Below are 25,206 nucleotides of genomic sequence, written 5' to 3'. Positions count from 1 at the left end.
GGAGCCCTGCACGTGTGGCGGCCGCGGCTTCCCGGCGCCTTCCTTTGCTCCGCGCTCCGCGCCGCCGCCATGGGCCTGACGCGGCAGTACCTGCGCTACGAGCCCGCCGCGCTCTTCGGGCTGGTGGCCAGCGCCAGGGCCGGCCTGGCCTTCGTGGCGCTGCGCGGCGAGCGGGGCCGCTACGTGGCCGTGCCGGCTTGCGAGCACGTGTTCGTGTGGGACACCAGGAAAGGAGAGAAGGTGGGAGCCGGGATGCGGCGCCGGGGGGCGGTCGGTGGCGGGGCAGGGCTGGGGTGCAGCGTGCGGGGCTTTTAGGCCGCCTGGAGCGAAGCGATTTGTGCTACTGAGCGGCGTTCGGAGGAGAGCGACGCCTCCGCAGCCTCCCCGCCTCTCGGGAAGGGTGAGCACAGCGTCAGGATGGGTTATGCAGTGAGTCTGCTGCTCTTCCTGGCCCTTCGTGCTGGTGTCTTCCAGTTCTCCAAGCTGGGCACTGGACTAAAAGGATTCTGCATCGTGTTGCCTTTTGAGCAATCCAAAATATACTGCAATGTTGGATGCTTACAAGAAAGTCTTGCTAGGTACAAGAAAGTAATTGATGATTTCTGTTTAAGGGGTTTTTAAAGGTTGCATTTGTTGAAATCCAGCAGGTAGCACCAGCACACACGGAACAGGGGAGGCTGTGGATGATTTGGATAATGGATATCCGGAATGCAGCGACTTTCACATTTGTTTTCTTTTGGTAGTAACTTGTCGCCATCAGTTGTTAGAGGGAGGGAGTGGTGGTCCTGCTGCTCTGTTCTTACTGTGAGAGTAATTTATTTTATCTCGACTTGGTCCTAAAATGTCTGAATCTCATTGTGGATCCCTTGAGATTGACCTCAGGACCTCAGTTGAGGACTAGGAACTGCTGTCACAGTAACTGGAAAGCTGCTCCCTGTTTAGCTGGCTGTGTGAATGTTCTTGGTCAAATCAGGGGTGTCACAGAGTTTGTGATTTGGCTGTGGGACTGGGCATCCCCTGTAAAAGTTGTATCCCATTGGGAAGTTGTGAGCTGTAACTTTAGGGACTTTGCCACACGCTGTCTTCTGTGAGATTCAGAAATCACCATAAGTCCTGTTGGCCACTACAAACTGAAATCTGATTTTATTTCACAACCTCTGGAGTGCTGACTGCTGGTATGTTGTTTTGGACATTTTTTTATCATTCTCAAGTTCTTGTGCAGTCTGTGGAAAAGCTGCTGTGTCCTATACCCAAGAAAGGCCCAGCAAGAGAGGATGGAGTCAGGAAGAAACTTTCTAGCTTTACTCTCAAACAATATTTCTTGCTCTCTGGCACTTAATATGTGGGGGCAGAAATTTCAGGTTCTGAGTTCCAGGGCTTGTTCTGCACTGGTTTCCTGTTTGATTGTGAATAATTGCTTCTCTTCTAGCTGCTCTTTCTTTGGAAAATGGGGTTAATGATACTGTATTTGGTGCGGGAAGTTGAAAAATGAACTTGAAAAGTGGCAGGAGTGCTCAGTCGGAAGTTCAGGAGAAGAGTAGACTATATTTTCTCTGCCATGTAAGTATCTGACTTTGACATGTCATTTATCAACATTCTACATGTTTTGTCTCCTAAAAATTGCAGGTTCTTATCCTTAAGGGTCTTAAGCAGCAAGTCAGTTGCCTCTGCCCCTCTCCAGATGGGTTGCACCTGGCTGTTGGGTATGAAGATGGAGCAGTCCGTGTCTTCAACCTCTTAAGTGGAGAATCGACTGTGACTTTCAATGGGCACAGGGCTGCAGTTACAGCCCTGCAGTACGACCACTTGGGTGGCAGGCTGGTGTCTGGCTCAAAGGTGAGGTTTGATATCTGGACCACGACCCTTTCACAGAGTTGCCCCGTGGGGAAGGCTGACCTGCACTGAAATGTTCAGGATTTGAAGTGTGGCCTCTGCCCACAGCCAGAGGATGGCAGTGAGAGGAGCTGGGGAGGCCAGGGCTGGAGGAGCAGCAGGGGCTGCAGGCAGGAGTAGGGCACTGGTGGAGCTGTTCAAGTGAAGAGGTCAGGAATAGCACAGGTGTCTCAGGCTGGGATGATGGTACGTTTCTCAGTCTGACTGCGCCTTTGGGGAAGCAGTGTCACTTGCATGAATCATCCTTGTGATTCGGAGTGGGCAAATGTGCTCTCAGGTAATCTTTTCAGTCTCATGGCAGAAGTTTTGCAGAGACAAGGGCCAGTCCCATGGAGACACTCTCTCTGTTCCAGGATACAGAAGTCATCGTGTGGGATGTAATCAATGAGAGTGGCCTGTACCGGCTGAGGGGACACAAGGATGTCATCACTCAAGTCCTTTTCTTGAAGGAGAAGAACTTGTTGGTCACTTGGTGAGCCAGACTAACAGTAATTGTTGATCAGGAAAGCAGGTGTGGTTGTACTTGCAATTTAGACATCCTGTGTACTGTAGCCATGTGTATTTTCCTTCTTGTCTTGTGATATCTCACACCCACCTACATTTTGGATTGTGATTTTGTCATATCCACGTATTTTTAAGTCTGGTGTCTGAATCGAAGTCTTACAGCAGTTGAAATGGCCATACTGAAAAAAGTGTTTGGAAAAGGGTTTAACTTGTTGGTAAATCCATCAGCTTAAAATTATTGTGACAAAGAATAGTGATAACACGTTCGTTATTTATTTAACAGTTTTTGGGGGGTTTTTTTGTTTATCTTCAAGAGTTAAGCAGACTTACCCTCTGTATTTGTAATTCACACAGCAGTGTGACAGAAAAGTTGCTTTCTTGTAAGCTGTAAATACACTAATTAGTTAAAAGATGATAGGAGTTTTTTTAGTTGATTTTTAGTTATTCAACTAAATGAGGTGCAAGTTGACTGAAACCCTTTAATAATAAATGGTTGACAGAAGATACTCTTGCTGAAAAATTAGCAATTTTGTACTTTTTAGTATGCCATTTACTAGCTTAATAGAAAAATGCATGCAATCAGTTCAGTTTAAAATAATTACAACTTTCTTTTGCTTTTTCAGATGGAAAAAGTAGTATTTTGGTTTGGTAGCTGATACCCATTTCTTAGTACAATTTCAAATATTTGCAGTGACCTGACATACCTTCTTGCAGCATTGCTGTGCCTTTTTTGTTTGGCTTGCAAAATTCAATGTTTGAGAAGCTGCTCTATGATATGTTCTTACATGTTTTAGATTTTTTGGTATTTCTACCACTTAGAAAAATGGTGAGCTCTGGAGTCTTTCTTCATGTCTGAGTTTTTCTTCTTTGTTCCAGTGCCAAAGACACACTGGTGAAATGGTGGGATCTGGACACGCAGCACTGCTTCAAAACTCTGGTTGGACACCGAGCTGAGGTACAAAGGGGATGGGTGGGAGCTCTTGGGCTGGAGGGACTTGGGGTGTCATGGCTCACTCTAGGCTTTCCTTGCTTTCAGGGGTTGTAAGCTGGCACCATCATACATTCTGCTTTCATTAGGCTTTAGGAGTGAGCAAATGAGAAGCTTCCAAACATTCCAAGAGCTATTATCAGATGCTGTGGGTGACAGTTCCCATGCACATGTCCCCAGAGGAGGTCCCAGCTAGATCCATTCTCTATTTGGTTGCTGTTTAAATAAGTCAGTTAAAGATGCTGTGCTTTTTTAATGACATATAAAGGAGTCAGTTCCTCACATTGTGCCTCTGGACAGGTCTGGGGGATGGCTTTGCTCTCTGAAGAGAAGCGTCTGATCACTGGGAGCGGTGACAGTGAGCTGAGGGTGTGGGATCTCACGTACATCCAGGAGGTAAGACATTCCCTCTGTAACCTCTCAGCCCCCCTGCCCAGCTGCTTATCTTTGAACTGAGATGGAGCTGGAACATGTTCACATCTGATGTATCTTCTGGGAAACAGCTAAAGCAAAGTCTTTTCTATCTGAGGGGTTCAGAAGCTGCTCATGGGATGGGCTGTGCTGTTTCCTGTGTTTTGAGCTTTCAGGTGAAGCTGTGAGCCCTTCCAGAATAAGATTTCTAAAGTGTGTCAGATCTTCCTGCCCTCTGACTTACAGCTGAGGAAGACAGTCTTGTGGGTGGATGATAATCATGGGAGCACAGGGAGTGCTTGGTGCCTACAGGAATGCTGTAGGACACTCCAGTGTATGCTAACCAGTTGTATCTCCAGGGAAATAAAGTGTGAGCCAGAAACCACAATACTACAGCTCTTGAGGTTTAAGGTACTCCTTTTTTTTTTTTTTTTTTTTTTTTTTTTTTTTTTCCCCCCCTGTGAGCAGGTAAAAGATCCTGATGAACCAGAATCCAAGAAAAGCAAAGGATCTTCTTTATCTGGAGCAGAAGTAAACACTGAAGAGGATGAGACCTTAGAGTTGGATGAGCATCCTGAGGAAGTAAGATCAGTTTTCCATGCTGTCTCTGAGCTGGTGTATCTAACCCTATTTGCATGGTTTATATCCTGAGTGTCATATTCAGCCTCTTTGGGAAAATGTGATAATTCTTGCTCTATAACAACTTCCTCAGCAGCAGTTGCTGCCTCATCTACCTGCAAAACATCAGCAGAAGTACATGTGCCAAAACACCCACAGATTTATTCTCCAGTGACAGTTCTTCTTTGCTTTCTATTTGAGAAGGACTAGCAAATGTATAAATGTAAACAGTGCTAATAGAACTCTTTCATCAAACAACACAGAAATAAAATAACTCCTAGGTGGTTGGCAGCTGCTGAGTTCAGTACTGATGCTCAGCTTTGCAGAAACTGAGAGGTCAGAGTTTCACTGTAATATACTGTGAGATTTGATTGCAGAAAGTCCATTCCTGCTTATGCTGCTGCTGGAGACTTTACTGAATCTGTCTTTCTGGTAGAACTTTCTGGGGTACTGCTCAGGTCTCAGGCTGCTTGTAGTTGTGGTAGATACCTGACTTTGTTAATTAATTTTCCAGCTTCCTCTCCAGAGCGTTTCTCACCCTTCAATCCCCTGTTTAAGAGTCTCTGATCTCACCTCCTCTGCCTCTTTTGACTGAGCTCTGCTGCCTCTGTAGCATAAAAAATCAGCTCTGTCTCTTAAATGGCTATGGTTTGCCAATGAAGTTATTCTACTGAGACTACCAATGATTATTTTCAGCTGAAATGCAACAAAACACCAGGAGTTAAGCTTGTAGCTCACACAGATGCTTGTTTTGTCCCTTTATAGTCCTTACTAGCTGTTCTGCCAGGACCCTGTAGGTTCATTTCCCCCTCCTTGACTTCCCTTGTCAGCAGGTTTCTTGAGTTTGCCTGAGAAGATCCTTTGACCTTTCAGACCCAAGTTCGTTCCTCTTTCCCTGTAGCGCATCGTTAAGTGCAGCAAAGTTGGATCCATCATGCGGGAAGGGAGAGACCGAGTGGTGACTCTTGGCACAGACAGGATGGGCAAGTTTTTGGCCTGCCATGTAAGTAATGGGGGAGTCTGCTACTGAGTTGTAGAGGAGACTGGTAGAGACCTTGGGTACTTTCTGTAAGGACCAGCCAGGGCTTTGCATACCTTTGAATTTGTTTGTTCCGACTCTAGGGAACAGGTGCGGTTCTGGAAGTGTTCTCTGTCCTTTCTGAAGAGGAAATCCAAAAGAAATTGGAAAAGAAAATGAAGAAAGCAAGGAAAAAAGCCAAGTAAGTAATTTTTTGGATGCTGTCTGTGTCCAGAACAGTCTAGAAAAGCTCTTCAGTAGCATTACGCAGTGGTTGAACTCCAAGGTTCTGGCCATTCTCTTTGTGTTGGCTGTTGTATTTTGGGGTTGATCTTTCTATGTATCCTTGGTGCTTGCCTGAGCAGCACTGCTCCCTGAGATTAAGGAAATACCTTTCTTTCTGTGTCTTCCCTCTGGGAAAAAAAAAAAAAAAAAAAAAAAAAAAAAAAAAAAAAAAAAAAAAAAAAAAAAAAAAAAGCTAAAGTGTGCAAAGAAATGGACATAAAATAGATTTTGCGGCGCTTATCTGCTCTACCTGACATTGGTGTTTATACTGCTTGGCGCATCAAAGTAGGTTCTTAGTAGGCAGTGCAGGAATGAGAGTTTCATCTGAGAAGCCACAGAGAGTCTGATACTTTTTCTCCTGTTTTACAGCAGGTAGAGATACAGGTGAGAGTTTTCTTAATGGTTACTCTGTGTTAAGTGTCTCTTTGTATCCTGACACTTAACAGGTGCAGGCACAGCCCTTAGGGAGGGGTCTGGCTCCAGGGTAGAATCTAAAGCACAGGGCAGGTAAATCTGGAAATGCATTTTGGCAATGGCTGAGAGCTTTTGGTGAGTGATAGGAGATGAGCAGAAGCTGGTCTCGCTCTCAGACACAGCTTTTCTTGCCTGTTTTGTATCCATCTTTGTAATGTGCCTTGTGTTTTGGCTCCAGAGGAGGTTGCCAAAAGGCAAAAATTAGGACAGTTTATGTCTTTAGTAGTCTGCATACTGGCATGAACTTCACTGTCCAGGCTTCACTTGTCCCTATTCTTAAATGTGGTTAGCACTGCTCGATGTTGTTTTCAGCAGGCTAAGTGGTTTCCTTATATTTTCTCTGTTACTGTGTTAGTTTGTATTGGCTGTGCTGGGTCATTTGACACTCCTCCCTTATCTGACATTTCCAGACAGAACTCTGAAGAGGAGCCTGAAAGAAGTGTGGAGCTGAGCCTCCAGGAGGAGATTCAGCGAGTCACTAACGTCAAAGCTTCTTCTAAAATCAAGTGAGTGGAAAGCCTGTTGTAGAGTCTGTTGTATGATGAGCCTGTTGTTGTATGAGTGGTGCTGCAGCTACCTGAGGAGAGCTCTGCATGGCTCTGTGCAGGCAGAAGTGGAAGAAGTTTCCCCCTCAACATATGTTTAGCTTGGAGCTGGGGAGAGGCCTGCCATGATCTCCAGTCCATTCACACATTAGCGCCTTTGTGGCTCAGTGTGCACTTGCTTGTTGGATGTGCTCTGTCTGTATTCCTCTGTCTCAGTTGTTCTTGATAATTGATCCCACCAACAGTTTGTCTTATTGCCCCTGTGTACAGCTCTGATTTTATCTAATCAAACAGGTCATTTGACTTGATTCTCTCTCCGAAAGGAGAGCTGAAGATGGTACTGCTGCTCCAGAACAATGTCATTGAATTATACCACCTGGACCTGTCAGCCCAAGTGCCCCAGGCTGTCCGTGTGTCCAGGATAACCATTGGAGGCCACCGCAGTGATGTCAGGACTTTGGCTTTTAGCTCTGACAACATTGCCATTCTCTCAGCAGCTGCAGAGTCTGTGAAGATTTGGAACAGGTACGCAGTCTGGTTGTGTCAGTCCCCCAGGTTTGAGGGATACCTGTGTTAAGAAAAGCAGTGATAAGAAACGGGACAATGGATAGAGATAAAACAGTAAATGAAGTAAAGGAAGTAAATAGAAGATTGTTTTTCTTTTTTCCTTATTAGGGAAACTGAGAAACTGTAGATCTAAAATTTCAACAGAAGGTCTAAACACAAAGGTCATACATAGCAGCTGGGTATAGACTGTATTTTACTATGGGTTTTTTCTGGGTTTTTTTTGTTTTTATTAAGAGGTATTAACTGTTACCCTAAACAAGCTACTGCCTGTTCTTGAGGGGACATGTGGGGTTATTGATGTCTTATCGGAAGGATCTAGTATTGGACTGAGTAGGCTCTTGTGTTGATCTAGAGTGTTGTGTATTGATGTAGAGTGCTGTCCCAGTGTTTCTTGAGTGGTGCTGATTTCAAGCTCAGTTTCCTCTGAGTACACTATCTTACACTCCGTCCCTTTCTGAAATGCTGTTTAAAATCAGGAGCTCTTTTCTTGTTCATGACAGCAATAGGTCCTGATGGTGGACAACACAGTGGAGTGTTTTTATGGGTAATGTTGTTAGCAGTAGTGCTGGGTAGCGTTTGGGTCAATAGGATGGTGATGGCTTATCTTCTGACCCCAGCTGAAAGACAGCTGCAGGTAGAGGCCACATTGGAGCATGTCTCTCTGAGCAGGGCAGACTGTGTCTGTGATAAGAGGTTTTGGGCTCTGTCCACAGGTCGACCCTGCAGTGCATCCGCACAATGGAGTGTGAGTACGCGCTCTGCTCGCTGTTCGTCCCTGGAGATCGGCAGGTCATCATTGGGACCAAGGTGAGGAGCGGTCCTTTGGCTCCAGGCTGACCAGGTCTGGGAATGTGTTAGGAAAGTGTCATTAAGGCAGCCTCACAGAAAATGCGTTGCCTCTCCTCATCTGGAGCACTGCTGCGTTCCCAGAGTCTTTACAGAGCTCTTGTGACTTGAGGTGGAAAGCAGACCTTTGGAAAGGCCCTGATGGAGATCAGGAGTTTGACCATCTCTGTGTAACAGCCTCCTAATGAAGCTGGGACATGGGTGGCAGGGAGCTCTTCTGCCAAGAGCTCTCATGAATTGTGAGCAGAGGCTGATTCTTCCTCTGTGATATCTTTCTCCCCAGACAGGGAAGCTGCAGCTGTATGACCTGGCTTCTGGCAGTCTGATAGAGACACTTGATGCTCACGATGGGGCAGTGTGGTCCATTGCTCTTTCACCAGACCAGGTAACTCAGCCACCCTTACAAGTATCGTCTGCACATCTTTTCATGTAATTCCTTCCTTTAGTACTGTGTTAGCACCATGGAATTTGTTTTGCACCATATGCTTTGTTCCATGGAAGCATGGAACCCCTCATCCTCAGAGGTGGAGGATGCAGCTGGTAGTGTCTAATAACTTTCTAGTGGAATCAAAACCAGAGTGAGCAATAATCTTCTTGATATACATCCACCCTGCAGATGAAAACATATGGGGTAGATTTTACCTTCCTTCTTAATGTAAAACATTGGAGTGCTGTTCCTCTAGAGGGCTCTGTTGTAGGGTGGTGGTGTGTGTTAGCCAGAAACAGTGAGAATCTCAAGCTGATCACAAATCAAAAGCATATTGTTACTTGCAGCTGAGATGGCTGCTTTCAATCCCAAAGTTTCAGTCCAGGTTTTGTTTTACGTTTGGGGTTTTCATCTTAGACCTCTAAATAAGCTAGAGCTTTTGAAATTGTTGTTGTTGCTCAGCCAATGTGTACTCTAACCAGAGCAAGTGCTCCTGCTGGTGTCCACTTAATCATTAATGGTGTAGGTGTGTGGGACATTTCAAAAACCTCCTCTCTGTTGGCAATTCCTTGCTGTAGACTTTCTCTGGGTGATGGGAACTAGTTTCACAGCAACTTTCTTGTTTTTCCCTACAGCATGGCTTTGTGACAGGAGGTGCTGATAAATGTGTCAAGTTCTGGGAGTTTGAGCTTGTGAAGGATGAGAGCAGTGTTCAGAAAAGGTGAGAAGATAATCCTTGTGCCTTTGTCATTGATGAGTGCTTTGGCCTTTGCTGTGCACTGCAAGAACTGCCCATGACATCTATGTGGAACACATGGAGGAGAGTGTGGGCTCAGTGCAGTTTTGTGAAGACCTGAGCTTAGCTGGAGGCGGGCACTTGCCTCATTCTGATGCCTTTTTGTGTGTGGGTTTAGTGTCTAATCAGGCAGGGCCTGCAGATCTTTACCATAAATGCAGCAGTGAAGTTCATCAGCCATCAGAGCCTGCTTGTTTCCAGTCCTGTCATAGTGAGCAATGAGGTGCTGCATGTTAGAATTCCCTTGCTTTCCCAGGGTTGCAGCGTGGGACTTGTATCCATTTCTCTTCCTAGTTTGTTTGCTTGGGATAACAGTTGTTTTTTCCCTCTTGTTGCCAGGCTTTCCATGAAACACCGGCGCATTTTACAGCTTGATGAAGATGTGCTCTGTGTGCGGTACAGCCCCAACAAGAAGCTGCTGGCTGTCTCTTTACTGGATTGTACTGTGAAGGTTTTCTATGTTGACACACTCAAGGTGTGTAACCAAATGTGCTGTGAGGCTGTGCAGGAAGGGATGTAGCTGTAGCCTGCAAGATCAGGAATACAAAGGAAAAGTGTCTGTTTCATGTGGAACATCCATCCTCCTTCAGGGGCCTATTTGCTGGCAAACCTGACAGAGCCATGGTTGTTCCACACTGGGAACTGGAAGATCCATTTTTCGTTTAAAAAGTGTTTTGAAGCTGCAGGTAGAAAGATTAATTCTAAACCCTGCTGGTGGACTGGTACTCCAGATCTGTCAGGCACTGTAAAGGTGGGGATGAATGTGTTTCAAGTGGTGTTAAATAGGGCATGGCTGAGGCAAAGCCTGCAGGAGGAGAACCTTCCTTGTGAGCAGTGTGTGGTGGATTTGTGAGCTGTGTATTAGCATGTGAATGTTAGGGAGTGACACAAGACAGACTGGTGCTGGCAGTTATGTGGAGAGAAACAGAAATGAACTCCATTGACACTGGTGTTTGGCACCAGAGTTAGCTAGAGAGCAAACAGCTAATTCAGCTTGCGTGGCTGCTTCCACCTTCTCAGTTCTGCCTTCATGACCCTGCTGCTAACAGCGTTCAGGGCCAGAATGAAAGTGGGACAGTGCTAGAAAAACAGCTTCTGAGGCAGAGCAGAAGTAGGCTGGAGCTTGAGATTTTCACACTTCTCTATCCAGCATGTCTAACTGAGTCACCTTTCTTCTGCTTCAGTTTTTCCTTTCTCTGTATGGACACAAGCTGCCAGTGCTGTGTATGGACATCTGCTATGTAAGTATCATTAGGGCTGTGTAACGTGGGACTGTGGTGATATGGACGAGTGTGAGAACCTGTGCTGGCATCAAGGCCTCTAGGATAATGCTTTCTTGTCACCTCCTTGCTCCTGGCTTAGCAGTTTCTGGGTGGGACACAGCAAGCCCCTTCTTACACTGCAGTCCTGTGCTCACTGGAAGGGGTAGCAGAGTTGGGGTCATGACAGAACTGACCCTGGGCCATTTTGTGAGTGAGTGGAAATCAAGATACTGTAATGGTCCCTTACATTCATTGTAGCAGGTCCAGCCTGCTTTCTGCTAAAGTTACTGTGTCAGAGGAGCTAGGATTGTTAGTGGGAGCAGAGGGCAAGTGCTGAGAGGGAGCAGTCTCTTCGTGCCTGTTCATTCTTGAGCTGCACTTTGCTCTGAGGTATCTTTGGAATGAGGCTCACTGAAAGCCAAGAAAAATGTCAGGATATAACCAAATACCTGCAGAGGGTCAGAGGAGGGCCAGAGCATGGGCCACGGGGGGGAAGGTGGAGGGGTCAGGAGGCCACATGTCAGGAGTCAGGAGCCAGTGACCCAGCCTGCTCAGCAGTGCTGAGTCACTGGGGCAGCAGCACTGGGGCTGCCAGCCAGCTCCCCACACCCTCCTCTCTGTTGCTGTGTAGGATGGGACTCTAATTGCAACCGGCTCTGCTGACAGGAATGTGAAGATCTGGGGCTTGGATTTTGGGGACTGTCACCGTTCTCTCTTTGCCCATGATGACAGGTTAGTCAAATCCTACAGCATCTTTGGACTGTGGGCTTGTCTCCAAGGAGTTGTGATCCAACAATAATCCTTTTATCCAGCACAGAGTAGGGGGAGTTCTGCAGTGTTCCCCATGTGGGTAAATTTGAGCCTTTCTCTCTTCCAGTGTGATGTATCTGCAGTTTGTGCCCAAATCCCATCTCTTCTTCACAGCCGGGAAGGACGGCAAGATTAAGCAGTGGGATGCAGATAAATTTGAACATATCCAGACGCTGGAGGTAGGAAGTTTTGGAGTCTGTTGAAAGGAAGCGTCCCTGCATGAGCAGGATTTTCCTCGGGAGTGGAAGCTGGGTGATGTTAATGTCATACCTCTTCTGTCATCTGCAGGGGCATCACCAGGAGGTTTGGTGTTTGGCACTCAGTCCCAATGGAGACTATGTGGTGTCAGCATCCCATGACAAGTCTCTGCGTCTCTGGGAAAGGACAAGGGAGCCATTGATTTTGGAAGAGGAGAGGGAGATGGTGAGAGGTGCATCTTTCCTACCAAAAACAACTTCCAGACTTTTGTTTTTTTTGGTCTTTAGTGACTTTCTACAGGTCTGTTGCCTACAGTCTTTGACATTTTCCTGTGCATCTTTCAGCGCAAGTGTGTTTGAGAGGTGGCTGACGTGGAGGGATAGAGAGCACTGCTCCTGTTAAATGCAGTTTGTCCCTTTTCCAACACTGAGAGGTCCATTCTGTCTCAGTAGCAGGCCCCAGAGCTCAGGGATGCTGGAAGAAGCCCCTTCTGTTCCATTTGAGCATGTATTGTGAGGAATCATAGACTCAGAAGGACTTCAGTAGGGGGGAAAGTCTGGGGTCTGCAGTGTCTGTCTCAGCTTGGTGGGATCCTGAAAGGCTGTTCCTGCACCCAGAGCAGAAACCTGGATTTCTTTCTCTGTGGGAGATTCTAGAGCTCACTGTGGGGTTGGGATCAGGAACAAATGGGTGTTTTGTCACTGGCATTGTTGGTCTCTGCTGGTTGGTCCTGGTTTTGTAATGGGCTGCGTGAAGCCCTCCAGGTTGTCTTGCTTAACTCACCTGGAGGGGATTTGTGTCGCTGCCTTGCTCACTGCTGTTAATATATTGTGTTCTCATCCTCTGTAGCAACGAGAAGCTGAATATGAAGAGAGTGTGGCAAAGGAAGAGCAGCCTGTGGTGAGTTGCACCATCTGAATGTGTGTCAGTCTGACTGTACAAACTCTGGAAAAACTGTTTCTGTAAGAGGCATGGAAGAGGTATCAGGCAGAGAGGATCATTTTCTTGCTTTGAGGCAGCTTGGGGGGGACGGTGGTGCTGAAGCTGTGGCTGCTCCGTGATGCAGTTGGCTGTGGCACTGTGGAAGGATGGAACTGCAACTCTGTGTTTTGTATTCTGTAGGTGGCTGGAGAGACACAAGGAGAGGCAGGGCTGGCAGGAAAGAAGACCATTGAAACCATCAAAGCGGTAAGGTGCTGTGACTCTGCAGCATGGCTTTGTGCCTTACCAGCCTCTCAAGGGGGGCTGTCACGGGGTCATAGCATCAGATCAAAGAGTAACCTGTGCTGTCACTTACAGGCACATTGCTCTTACATGCAGAGACAGCCTGTCCTGCTCAGGAGACCAGCAGGGAGGGTTTTGACTTGGGAGGGTCACACACCAGGAACTTTTACCTCCTGAGAGGACTGAGGTGTGAGGTTCCTGTAGCTGCAGCTGCCTGTCACATGTGGGACAGACAGGGCTGCTCTTTCCTTATGGGGTTTGCATCCCAAAGGAGGATGAGGCAGCTGGCATGTTCTCAAGGCATCAGGCCTCTCCCTGAAGGGCTGTGCAGTCCAGTGGGCATTTGTGGAAGGTGGACATCTGTTGTGGTGCTTGACACTAGGAATGTGTGGGGGTGGGTAATGCCATGACTGCAGATTTCAACAGTTTGGTGATGTTCAGAAGAAATCCTTAATCTGAATAGTCAGAATGGCCTGACCCTGGCTCGTGCCTCAAAGGGGCACTGCTTGCTGGGGGTGGTGGTCAAAGCAACAACTGAGCTGCAAGCAGAGAGCACCCAGGGCAGTGGGGGGATGTAGCTGGTATGTGACATCTTCAGGACATGACCTGTGTGTTCAGGGTAGTGGTGCAGTCTGGAGTAGAGGTTGTCAGGGGAAATGCCATGTCGTGCTCTGTCAGCACCACTGCTTCCAACTGCATTTGTCCAGCTGAGCTTTGCCCTGGCTTGTCTGGTGTCACTGATGTGCTGTTCTTGTGCTGCACAGGCTGAGAGGATCATGGAAGCTATCGAGCTGTACAGAGAAGAGATGGCAAAACTAAAGGAACACAATGCCATATGCAAAGCTGCAGGAAAAGAGGTAAAAGACTGAGGAATGTAAAAATCCCAAGGTGTGTTGGGTGTATCCCTCTAGCTCAAGTGGAAAGGCATGCAGATAAAGTCAGGACAGCTGAAAACAGCAGACATTTGCTTAAATCTTTTGGAGAAGTAAATGGCACCATGCTCTGGGGCATAATTAGGGGTGTGTTCTTTTCAATGATCTTTATGCCTAAAGTTGTATCAGTATGTAAGTTTTGTCCCTGGAAGAGTGTGCTGCTGCAGGTTCATCCTAAAGCCTCATCTTTGCCTCCATCTCAACACTCCCTGCTGAATAAGGGGATGTGATAGAAGTAGGAAAGGTGACAAGTGGAGGGAAATTCTTCCATGTTTGAGTTAGCCATATATGTCTGAGAATGAGATCGTCTGGTGGCTTCCAATGAGGCCTTCAGCAACATTCTAGGGAGGGTGGAGGTGTGGGACTTGCAGGAAGACACTCAGTAAAAGCTCTCCTCTACTGTGGGTAAAAGTTTGCTCTGAATATGCATTTGTACACACACACCTGCCTCACTCTAACCCATTCTCTCTCCAGGTGCCCTTTCCTGTCAATCCCATCCTCCGTGCCTATGGAAATATTACGGTAAGCGGAATGCCCAGGCCACAGGCTGTAGTCCATTCTCAGCTGGAGTGAGGCTGGTGGATTTGCTGGCTGAGCTAACATGCTGGGTTGCTGTGGGGAAGGACTGCTTAGTTCAACTTTTTTTGCTTGTGCAAAGTGAAAATAATTTGTGGTTTTCATGCTGATAGGGTTTTTTTTTGTTTGGTTTTTTTTTTTTTTTTTTTTTTTTTTTTTTTTTTTTTGGTGTTATTTTATTGGTAGCATGCATGTGTGTTACAGAAGTTTAACCCTGTCAGGGTTAAACAGCCCTGATGGTAGCCATGACCTTACGATCTTCCTTACCATGAGTCAGGGGTTTACACTCTTCTCCAAAATATAGGAAAGCTAGTTCAAACCTTTTCCAGGTTTATTTATGTGGTGTCGCTACACCAGTTACTGATTCTGTTCCTGTTCTTGCAGAGTTTACAGTGAGAAAATTCTGAATGGTAGTTCATGCAGGCTAGAGCTGGTGCCCTTATTCACTCATGTCATACTACTGCACAACAGTTTTCACTAAATTCTGTGGATTTGTGACATATTACAAAATACACAGACAAGGATGCATGGATTTAATTGATAAATAAAAATCCACTACCCTGAGTAGATTAGTTTTCCTGGTTTATTCCAATATGCACTCCCAGACTGTGTTTTTTAAGTACCCTTAGGAAGATCCTTGTTTTTTCACTCTCCCCTTTTGATGCAATCATACAATGGTTTGGGTTGGATGGGACATTAAAGATCATCTGGTTCCAACCCCTCTGCCCTGGGCAGGGACACCTCCCACTAGACCAGGTTGCTCAAAGCTGAATGTCAGTGCCAGATGAAACAGCCTTTGTCTTCCTTGTAATTACCTGTAACCACCTTGCAAGAGCCTTTCTGTCCCTTCCTCCATGATTATAGGTCTGTTTAGTTATAAGTTGGATAGACTGAACAGAAATGAACGCAATCCTGTGACTTAGACGCACTTTTCTTTCCCAATTCCCAGCTCTGCTCTACATCTGCCAAACGCTTTCAGCTGATAAACAGGGGTTGTAGGAATTAAGTCTGGGTGATGAGTTTGTATAAGATTTTTTATATATAATCTGGTTTACCAAGCTTTTTGTCCAATTTGTACAAGATTCATTGGCATGAATTGAGATGACTTAGTTGGTTAAATATAAATTAGGTTTTTCACAATATTCTTCACCAGTGTCAAGTACCCTGACAAGGCTGAGGGAGAGATTCTGAGAGTGGCAGCTGATTGGAGCCAAAGGGGTTTACTCTTACATTCAGCTTGATGTGATGGTGTTTTTTTAACTGTGTGAAGTGGACCTTGGGGCATGTTGGTCCTGGAATATTTCTTGTTAAGCAGGGCTGGTGTCTTTCCTCTGTTGCAGCCTTCTGCATACGTGCTGGAAGTTTTCAAGAAGGTCAGGTCGAGGTGAGTCCCAAGCGCTTTATTACTGAACAGGTTTGTGACTGAGTGTTGGGTTTCTAGGCCCAGGACTGGCCGGGGTCTCATAAAAGGTATGGGCAGTGCTAGAGAGTCCGGAGTCAACACTTCCTGACAGCCTCTTTTGGAACTTGCATGGAACTGGGGAATGGGAAGTGTTCCTTTTGTGGGGAGTGTGGACTGAAGCTTCTGGATGTGGGTTGGCTGCTTGGAGATGTGCCTGTATGTGAAGAGTAGTTTGGAGCTGCTGAGGAGGGAAGGCTGTGTGCCTGCTCCCTGTGCCACAAGAGGCCTGGGCTATGCACAGATGCAGGACATCTGGTGTAGATGTGGGCAGTCATGGACAAGCTGTGAGGAATGCTTAGGACTGCTGAGTACCAGAACCCACCTATGTGAATGTGTTTCCTGCTCATCTGAAGCAGTGCAGTGGCTGAGACTAATGCTTGCGTCCCTTTGCTTTTTCCCTCAGTGAGCTGGAAGAGTCTCTCCTGGTGCTGCCTTTCTCCTATGTCCCTGACCTGCTCAGACTCTTCAATGAATATATTCAGCTGGGTTCAGATGTTGAGCTTCTGTGCCGAGCTCTCCTCTTCCTGCTCAAGTGAGTCCTTTATCTGCCCAGACAGTATCTGGGCTTTCTTCTGAGTCTCTGGGCCTGAAACTCTTGGGGAGCATCCTGGAGAATAAACCTGTGTGGTCTGTGCAGGAGATAAAGGATCTCTGCAGCCCACAGTGAATGGTGTGTGGGAATGAACTGTTTGGATGTAGAGTGCTGACATGCCCAGATGGGGTTGCTGGTCCTCGTGGCCCAAGATCCCTGGAATGAAAAGATCCCACGTGAAGTCTGACGAGGCACTGTTAGGGGCACAGAGTCACTGTAGAGCCCCAGTCCTCAGAAGGATCTTCCCCTTGAGCCATTGTTAAACTTAAGAAAACAACTTCTCCAGATGAATTTGTCCATGTCCAGTGCTGGTCTCTGAAAGGCTAATTAAAAACCCCCGTATGTCCAGAATGTACAGAGGCTCAGAAGGCCTCTGTGATGTTCCTAATAACAATGTTGCAATACACTGCCTGCTTTGTTCCCAGGATACATTTTGGGCAGATCACAAGCAACCAGATGCTGGTGACAGTGATAGAAAATCTGAAGAAAACCACCATCTCCAGAGTCAGTGAGGCCCGGGTGAGTGTTGCACCCCCCCCTTTTCCAGAATCTAGAATAATGGGATGAGACAATGTTTGTGAGCATGAGTTGTCTGTGGTGTCCAGTGGGGAAGTTGGTTGGGGGTATGAGCTCATTTAAACCATCCTCTTTTGCAAGTAGGCTGCCTTTTCCTTATGTTCCACCTCATGTGAGAATACCTATTGGTGAGCTTATACTTGTGCTCCCTGCCTCATTTGCACTTGGTTTTCTGATCCATGTGTTTGGATCCTGTCTCGCTAGTTTCTAAATATGTAGGAGGTAAAGTAACTCTGCTTTACTTGGGCTTTTCCGTGGGCTGCTACCTCAGTGCAGAACTGTGCATTTTCCCAGAGGAAGCTTCAGGTGCCTGCCAGCAACTTGTCTTTCAGAAAATATGGTGGATTATTGCTGCACTTGAGAGGACTGTAGGGAACTGAGCGCAGGACTGACTGTTCTCTTGGTCAGATGAAGTTTACCTTTAAACTAATGACTTTAGTTTAAATGTTGCTTTCTTTAAACGGTGGACTGTCTTCTTTTCATCATCTCTTAGTAGAGGTTGGCCAGTGCAGGACTCTGCCCCCTAACTAGCTTGGGATGTGCCTCACAGTGTGGTGCTGGTGTGTTTCTGCAGGATGTGCTGGGATTCAACATGGCAGGGCTCCAGTTCCTCAAGAGGGAGATTGAGGCCAAGGACGAGGTGACATTTTTTGCTGATGCTACTGAACGTTTTGAGGAGAAGAAGAGAAAGAGAAAGAAGAAAGAGAAGATGGTTCTTGCAGTGCTCTAGCATTTGCTGCCCAAGACCCAGAGCACCTGAATGGACTCATGTAGCCTCACTGCTGACCATGGAAGTGTTCTTGCGGCTGAACATCTGTGATGATGTTCAGTGGCTGGGACAAAGTCTGTCCGCTCCCCGTGTGGTATAACCCAGCATGTAAACCCAACTCAGAATGGGGATGGACTCTTTAGTCTGCTGCAGATAGATGCATTTGGACTCTTTCTGAGGTGGCTGTCAAAGGCACATGATCTTCCTCTAGTGGAATGCCTGTTAGAAATGGAGTTGATTTATCCTGAGATCAGCTCATTCTGGCAGCACTGAACCCAGCACACAGACTGCTGGTGAGACCATGCCCTCTTCAGGAAAGGCAGCTGGGAAGATTTTTCACTGACACCTGCTGGTGGCTTGTGGCCTGTGGAAAAAACTGTGATTTCTGCTGAAGTGTGAGGACCTGGTCTACAGCCACTCACTCTTTGGTGGGACAGGGAGAAACATGGCTGCACTCTATTAAAGGCATATTTATATTTGCTTTATGAGACAATTTTGTTCATAGTCTTTTGTCCTGTTATTTCTTTTGTAAATCCTCAGTTGCCTTGGTCTGTGTGTCAGTGTTCAAAGGGTTTTTTTACAGAGAATAAATTCAGTGGGAGCAAATGAAAGGGCTGCCATCCCAGATTGTGTTTTTCTGGAGAGCTGGCAGACCAAGTTTGAGAAGCCTGGATTGTTTGCCTTGTACATGTTCCAGGTTTTAGAAATTGTGCTGATTTGTTGCAGTGTCGTACTTGTGCTATATCAGATAAAATGATTTATTTTCACAGTGTGGGCAGTGGGGCAGAATGGAATGGACAAGTCTCTGCTTCTGTTGTTACTAATTTATAGCACGTGCTGTGTTTTTTTACCAGTAGTTATTGGTTTGGGGGATGTGGTGGAGGCTGCTTCCAGATACTTTGCTGTCTGTTGGGCTCACATGTCTGACTTGGGTATTCAAAGCTGAACTTCTGACTTGAGTTTCATTTGGATTTTTAGTTGCATCCCAGTTGTGCCTGCCTGCTGTCTTTGACTTAGGTTATCTCTTGCCAGCAAAAGGACAGCTGTTCAATTGGTCATTCTCTAGGCAGCACCTCAGGTGTAGCAACCACACCTGCTGTTGGTAAGTGACTTTGTCAGGGGATGATTGTTCACTTGCCTGTTCAGAGTCTGGGTAATTCACAGGAGCTCATTGTGCTCCATTTCCAGGTGGGTCTCAGACTCTATAGAAATGGGAACATCCATACAACTCTGCCAGTTGTTTCCAGGTGCCCCTATAATTCTGTGTTTGTCCAGATATGGATTAAACTTGTGATCAAACAGCTGCACTTAAACGTGTCTCTGTCCTGACTTAGGCTGTTCTCTGATTTTACTCTGTTCCTTCCCTTTATCACTCCCAAAATAGACCCTCATAAGAGGGATTACTAGGAGGAAGAGGAGGCACTGTAGGATGATACATTTTGTTGGTAAAGTCAGTTGACATCTGTTGTCCACATTATCTGCTGCTGAAATGGACCAGCCCGCTGGAAAAACAAATGTTACAGACAGAGAGGTGGCTGGTGACATGTCAGCTGAGGTGACTGAGGAGACGGATGTCAAAACCAGGTACCAAAAAGGGAAGGCTGACTGCCTCTGTTTACCTTAATGACAGGGAGATAGATGTTATGGATGCTGTGTGATGAGCTGCTGTTTGATGATCCCCTGGGAGGCCTGGAAGAAGAAAACATGGCCATGGGCACATGAACTCAGGGACTGGTGAGAATGATATAAATGGTGATACAGAAGAGGAGCTTGGGATGCAGAGTCATCTTAAAATGATGAAAGTTAGAAGAGGTGGAATTCCTTCACTTTTGTCTCACTTATTAGGGAAGAATCCTTGGAGAAAAGGTCTTTTAGAGGTTGGAAAGGTGCTGTTCTCTCTTCCTAGCTGCTGACACAGGCTGTTCTCTTCAAGTTTTCCTCTGCTTCTCAGATTTGTATTTCTTGTGACGAGTCTGTACTAATGCAGGACTCGGGTGACTACTGACAAAGCCCAGCATGTGCTTTAAATGGAGGAGGTCTGTCGTGTGCCAGCAGTCCTCTGAAAGGATTTTTAATATCCTTGGGACATCAGTTTGTCCTTTCTTGGCTGAAATTCCCTGGATTTTAAAATCTGTACTGTTATAATATGTATCTTACCTAACAGTGTGGATGTGAGGGCTCAGAACTGGCATTCATATTTCACACTGATGAAAGCTGCTATTAATGCCCAGTCATGGGATTCTCAGTCACTGTGAAGTGTTGAGAGAATAAGTCATCTACATGTATCGAAGAAAAGTCCCCATTTCTCTCTCAGCATGTCACGTTGGAAAAAGGATGAAGCACGGGAAGGGACCTTGTGAGAAATGAATTCCTAAACAGGAAGCAGAGCTGCACTTGGATGCACAAATATGGTGGCTCAAAAAGAGCCTGTGATCTTTTTTAGTCATTGCTGCCTAGGTGGGAACAAGGAGGGGGAAAAGACCATCTCTAGGTGTCTCAGTCTTCCACTATGAAGAGAGATGAGCAGATGAACATTTGAAGGTACTCGTGTGACTTTGAACAAGAGGGTACAAGAATCCCTCTCTTGTCAAGTGTAACTTGGTGTACTCACAACCTCCACCTGGTATTTGCAGCTTATTTAAGGTGAGTGAGCACACAGAAAGTTAAGCCTATGATTGTGAAAGCAAACAGAAACTTAGGAACTAGAAGACCAGGGCAGGGTCAGCAGCTCCTGAAGAATCACAGTTGATTACATTGAAACCTGGTGCATTCCCAGTACTTGAAAAAGATTTCAGGTGCCTCAGCACAGGTTATTAGAAACCTAATCCCTTTTAAAAACGAGCTTAGTGGGAACCATGCGGCACTGCTCTGTAGAGGGTTGAAATACAGCAATCTGTCCACTGTTTGCATTTCAAGACAGTCACAACAGGAGATTGCGCAACTTTTGGACCACCTTTCCCAGTAAGAGGGAAAAGGCAAAATATTTATTCTCATTTAATCTGATTAAATAAATGAAAAAATGACACTGGATGTTTCCATAAGGTTGAACTAAAGTCTATGTATTTCAGCGTTGCTGATCCTCATGTTGGTCTTCTAGGGCTTGAACCTGTAGTGGAAGAGGACAGAAAATTAACATGAATGGAAAGAAGAATAAACCAGAAAAAATCAGAAATCTCAACTCCACCTTTGTACAGTTGTTGAACCAAACCCAGTTATGTCCATATTCTTTGCAAGTGTTCTATGAGCACTGTGATTGATACAGACTGGCTTCTGATTTGGCCTTTTGCTCTTGGAAGGGAACAACAACTTGAGACAGAGTTCTTACGTGGGCTTCAAGTAGATTAGAGGTTTGCTTTTATTGTACAAATTGAATGGCATAAAAATCATAATCACACATTCAGGATGGGCAGTCTGCTTAGGAATAGTGGAGACTTTCATGGGCAGCGCACTGCATTATTTAATTCTGAGTGTGTTAAGGGAATCTTTTTGAAGTGTTTTAAATATTCATGTGGAGTAACTAAGGAAATAAAATGAGACAGGACTAAGTCTGGTCAGGTGATGCTTGATCAGTGATTTTTGCTTGTTGGCCTCTGCTAGGAGGTGTGGCAAATTTGTGATTAAGTTTAATGTTGCAGGGGAGTTTCTAGGTCTCAGTAGAGAGAATCACTGGCTCTGGTGATAACCACTTGGGAAAGGTGATAGAAATGTAGAAAGTTCTCATGGTGCCTCTGCAGTGACTTGACTGTTTCTGTTCTGGATGGCAGAACAAGACTATTTAACCAATTACAGGATTTAACCCAGGAGTGTTGGTGTTCCATGTTTTGTGAGACTAAACCAACCAACGCAGAGTTCCTTGACATGTCTGAGATGGATATGGTTTAGAGTCCAGGAGACTTTGAGGGGAAGAATGTTCAAAGAGGTATTAGGTACAGTTGTTTGGTAGCATGGGATGGCTGCACCCAGCTTCAATAGGAATTATCAGTCAATTCATAAAAGGACACTGTCAGTAGAAAAGTGAGGTTTGGCTGTGGTGACAGCAGCTATGATTAGCTGGATTAGGTATGTGGGAGGAGAACACTGTGTAGTTAATTTATCTCCCTTTGTGCTTGTCATGGAAGGTGACCCTGATCAGAATTTCTCTTGGGACTGGGGATGTCCCACTAAAATGTGAACTGACTGGGTGAGTATTTCTCTTCCATTTCAACACAAAATGAGAGAAGTTTGTCCAAACTGCCTTCATGATGAGCTCCAGGTTGTAAATCCCTGAGGTGGAAGGCATTAAACTGATTGTTTTTCTAGACTATAATTATGTGTTACTCTGGGGGTAAAATTTCACACTGGAAAAGGTAAGAAGATATTTAAACAGGAAGAAAAGCTATACTTGATGTATACTGGGCAGTCCTGAAGCAGATGCAGCAGTCAGAGGCACATGTCTGTGAAGTTTTTGAGAACTGACTGATGTGGTCACTTTTCTTTTTCTCCAGAGGAGAGGAAATGAGATACAGCTGGAATTTCTTTGTTGATTGGTTAGGTAACATGACAGGCTTACAGATGTTTCAGTTGGAAGTAAAAGATTATGTCAGTGTTACACGTATGAAGCAAACAGGGACTGTTCAGGAGAGACATCCATAGGGTTCCTGTTTATGAACTGTCCCCATCAATTGCATTGTAGAGTGCCTGAGCTCATGGGGGTGAAGTGAACACCAGTCTAATGTTAAACATGTTGACTGGTGGTTTGTGAGAAATTCCCAATAAGACTTTCTTGTTGTCAGGGAAGACTTAACCATTCCAAGACAGTCTTAGCATCCAAAAAAGGGCTACAAAGATGGTGAAGGGCCTTGAGGGGAAGCCTTGTGAGCAGTGGCTGAGGTCACTTGGTTTGTTCAGCTTGGAGGAGACTGAGGAGAGACCTCATTGCAGTCTTCAACATCCTCACAAGGGAAGAGGAGGGGTAAACACTGATCTCTCTGTTGACCACTGACAGGACCCAAAGCAATGGCCTGAAGTTGTCAGGGAGGAGTTAATTAGGATATCAGGAAAATATTCTTCACCCAGAGGGTGGCTGGGCACTGGAACAGGCTCCACCGGGAAGTGGTCACAGCACCAAGCCTGACAGAGTTCAGTAAGTGTTTGGACAGTGCTGTCAGACACATGCTGTGATTCTCAGGATGTCCTGTGCAGGGCCAGGAGTTGGGCCTGATCCTTGTGACTCCCTTTCAACTCAGGATATTCTGTGGTTCTTCATATAGACTGATTCTGTAAGGCTACAGAAATGTTAAGTATGAATGTGTGCAGAGGGTTTTGTTTTATTCGAGCTTATCACATTGAGGCTGCCCTATCTGTAAGACTCCTGTCCCTTATTAGACTTGCTGTCAGTGTCAACGGGTCACCTGTGAGATTTGGTTTTAGAAACTGAAAAGTGTTATAGAGAGGCTGATTTATTAGGGCTTAATTGTAGTAAATCCAGCTGCCAGGAGGCTCAAGGACTTGTTTAATGTGGAGTCAGTAAGTGAAGGATTTGGGACAGGACTGAGGAGGCTCTGCTGTGAGTGCCTTTCCTGAGCTGAGCAGTTGTAATAACCTGCAGTTCCCTTGTAGTGAGTGCTTTGGTTAAGGCCATCCAAAGTTTCCCCTCTGTTGTCACAGTTACCAAGTCAGTGTGATAGGTGCATCATTTGCATGAGCTTTGTTCAAGATGCTGCTGATGAAGTGAAGAGTAGGTAAAACAACTGTAGTTTTATTTACAGCTGGTGTCACTGCATCCAGTACTTACACTAACTACAAGGCTTTCGTGGGAGTGTAATCCGTAACCGTGGCTTGGGGCTTGTAGGAAGTGCCTGGACTGCTGCTGCCATCCCTCCCTGGGGGAACCCTTCTGGGCGGCACTCATACATGTCACTGGATAAGACAGGTGGGATACCATGTTAAGGACCGTAACCATTTTGGTACATTTCGTAAAGTAAAATAACTCATGGAAGTAGGAATGAATTCTGGAAGTAAGGGTGTGAAACAACACCCTTACTTGAATCTGGACTAGTGGCCTCAGCTCAAAGATTAAAGGAACAGGTAGAGTATGGGGGAAGGCTGGTCTGTAAATGTGTCTGAAGACTGGATGAGTGGGAACAGAACAGCAGCTGGTTTTGCTGCTATGCCACTAACTCAGCTCTGCAATTATAGGCATGAAAGGTTTATTTGGGTCAATGCAAAGTAAATTTGGGGAGTTTCAACATCACAACCAGAGCATACAAAGCCTCAGAGGAGTTGCTGTTAGCTGTTACTCTGGTCAGGCTCAGAGTATCCTGAAGTTCTCCTTTCCTTGGTAAGGGTGGTCCTTACTGTGAATGAAGTTTCTGGCATGTTTGGATGTAGCTTGCCTTGCTATTTCTTTTATAGGTTTCCAGAGGACCCCTTCTCTCAGACTTCTAAGTGTAAATTTGATTAAATGTCAAACAGAACTTCACTTGGAGCACAGGGGAAATAGAAATAATAGGTACTGACTTGGCTCTTTTCTTTTACTGTACTGCTGTCGTCAGTTAAACAATTGACAAGCCCACTGAACCCACACAGGCTCATTTCTGACAGCATTCATGCACTTCTGTGCTTGGATCTTTGCTGCTGCAGGGATTGTCCCATCTGCCTGTGCAGTGTCAGAATGATACATCATTTTGTTCCTCATGAGGTTGTACCACCAGATGCTACCACAGATTCAAAAAACATAATAATGTATTTTCATGAAGGGGGGTGGGAAAGAGTTCCTATTATTTTCATTTATTTTTTAAAAGCAACATCTTTCTGAGTTGTCATTCTTCCTTTCCCCACTTTTCAAACCACATTATTCTGATGTAAAATACATTTGGCATCAGAATCCTAAATTGTTCATTTGTTGTGCTTTTGAAAACAGCCATTGGTGTATTTCTGAAAAGGACAGTAAACTGCCTGCAACAGCCTGCACTGGAAACAATGCCTGAGGCTCCCAACAGGAAGAAGATCCCCAGAGTGGATGCTATGAGGTGTGTGTGAGAAATAACAAAGGATATTTGCTTTCACAGGCAGGAGAAGAGTTTCAGTTTCTGTCAATATTTCAATATCATGGGAAACTTCTTCAAGGCCACCAGTGTCTTTCCCTCCAATTAGCATGGCAAAAATCTCTATCTCCAGTTCAACCTGCAAGCCTGCTGCCACCTAGGAGAGACAGAGAATGACTCACAGGTAAGGTGCAAGTTTCATATATGGTCCCCTCCAGCAGTCCTTGGAGCTGGTGGTTGATGCCCCAAGCCTGTCAGTGTTTGGACAGTGTCCTTAGTACTATGCTTTAACTTTTGGTTAGCCCTGAAGTGGTCAGGCAGTTGGACTAGAGGGCCATTGTAGGTCCCTTCCAAATGAAATAAAATAACATACTATATTCTGTTCTAAAAAGAACATAAAGGTAGGGA

At 45.7% G+C, this 25,206-nt stretch overlaps 2 protein-coding genes across 2 annotated transcripts in view; one reads left to right on the top strand and one right to left on the bottom strand.

Moving 5' to 3' along the window:
* The first annotated feature begins 54 nt into the window (after positions 1 to 54).
* WDR3 (WD repeat domain 3) lies at positions 55 to 18,384 on the top strand. Its single transcript, XM_066175526.1, has 26 exons — positions 55 to 240; positions 1,627 to 1,836; positions 2,247 to 2,365; positions 3,274 to 3,352; positions 3,686 to 3,781; positions 4,265 to 4,378; positions 5,316 to 5,417; positions 5,537 to 5,634; positions 6,602 to 6,697; positions 7,031 to 7,261; positions 8,017 to 8,110; positions 8,433 to 8,534; positions 9,212 to 9,297; positions 9,712 to 9,847; positions 10,557 to 10,613; positions 11,266 to 11,366; positions 11,512 to 11,623; positions 11,733 to 11,867; positions 12,492 to 12,542; positions 12,765 to 12,830; positions 13,631 to 13,723; positions 14,273 to 14,320; positions 15,715 to 15,758; positions 16,240 to 16,368; positions 16,854 to 16,947; positions 17,579 to 18,384. The coding sequence occupies exons 1-26, from the start codon at positions 70 to 72 to the stop codon at positions 17,732 to 17,734; spliced, it is 2,820 nt and encodes a 939-aa protein (XP_066031623.1). The 5' UTR covers positions 55 to 69; the 3' UTR covers positions 17,735 to 18,384.
* Positions 18,385 to 20,794: 2,410 nt separating this feature from the next.
* The window catches only part of SPAG17 (sperm associated antigen 17), a 90,448-nt gene continuing 86,036 nt past the window's right edge, over positions 20,795 to 25,206 (bottom strand). The window contains exons 46-48 of the mRNA XM_066175525.1: positions 24,811 to 24,955; positions 23,547 to 23,684; positions 20,795 to 20,879 (exon numbers count right to left, since the gene is read on the bottom strand). Coding sequence (XP_066031622.1) covers positions 23,548 to 23,684; positions 24,811 to 24,955 — 282 coding nt within the window. The 3' untranslated portion in view covers positions 20,795 to 20,879; position 23,547. The remainder of the gene's footprint in view (positions 20,880 to 23,546; positions 23,685 to 24,810; positions 24,956 to 25,206) is intronic.

The sequence above is a fragment of the Chamaea fasciata genome, unplaced genomic scaffold (genome assembly GCF_029207755.1).
Source record: "Chamaea fasciata isolate MVZ Bird 193981 ecotype frontalis unplaced genomic scaffold, bChaFas1.0.hap1 SCAF_2, whole genome shotgun sequence".
In the NCBI taxonomy this organism is placed as follows: Eukaryota; Metazoa; Chordata; class Aves; order Passeriformes; family Sylviidae; genus Chamaea; species Chamaea fasciata.
Note: the sequence above shows the minus strand (reverse complement) of the source record. Positions and strands in the feature narration are given on the sequence as shown.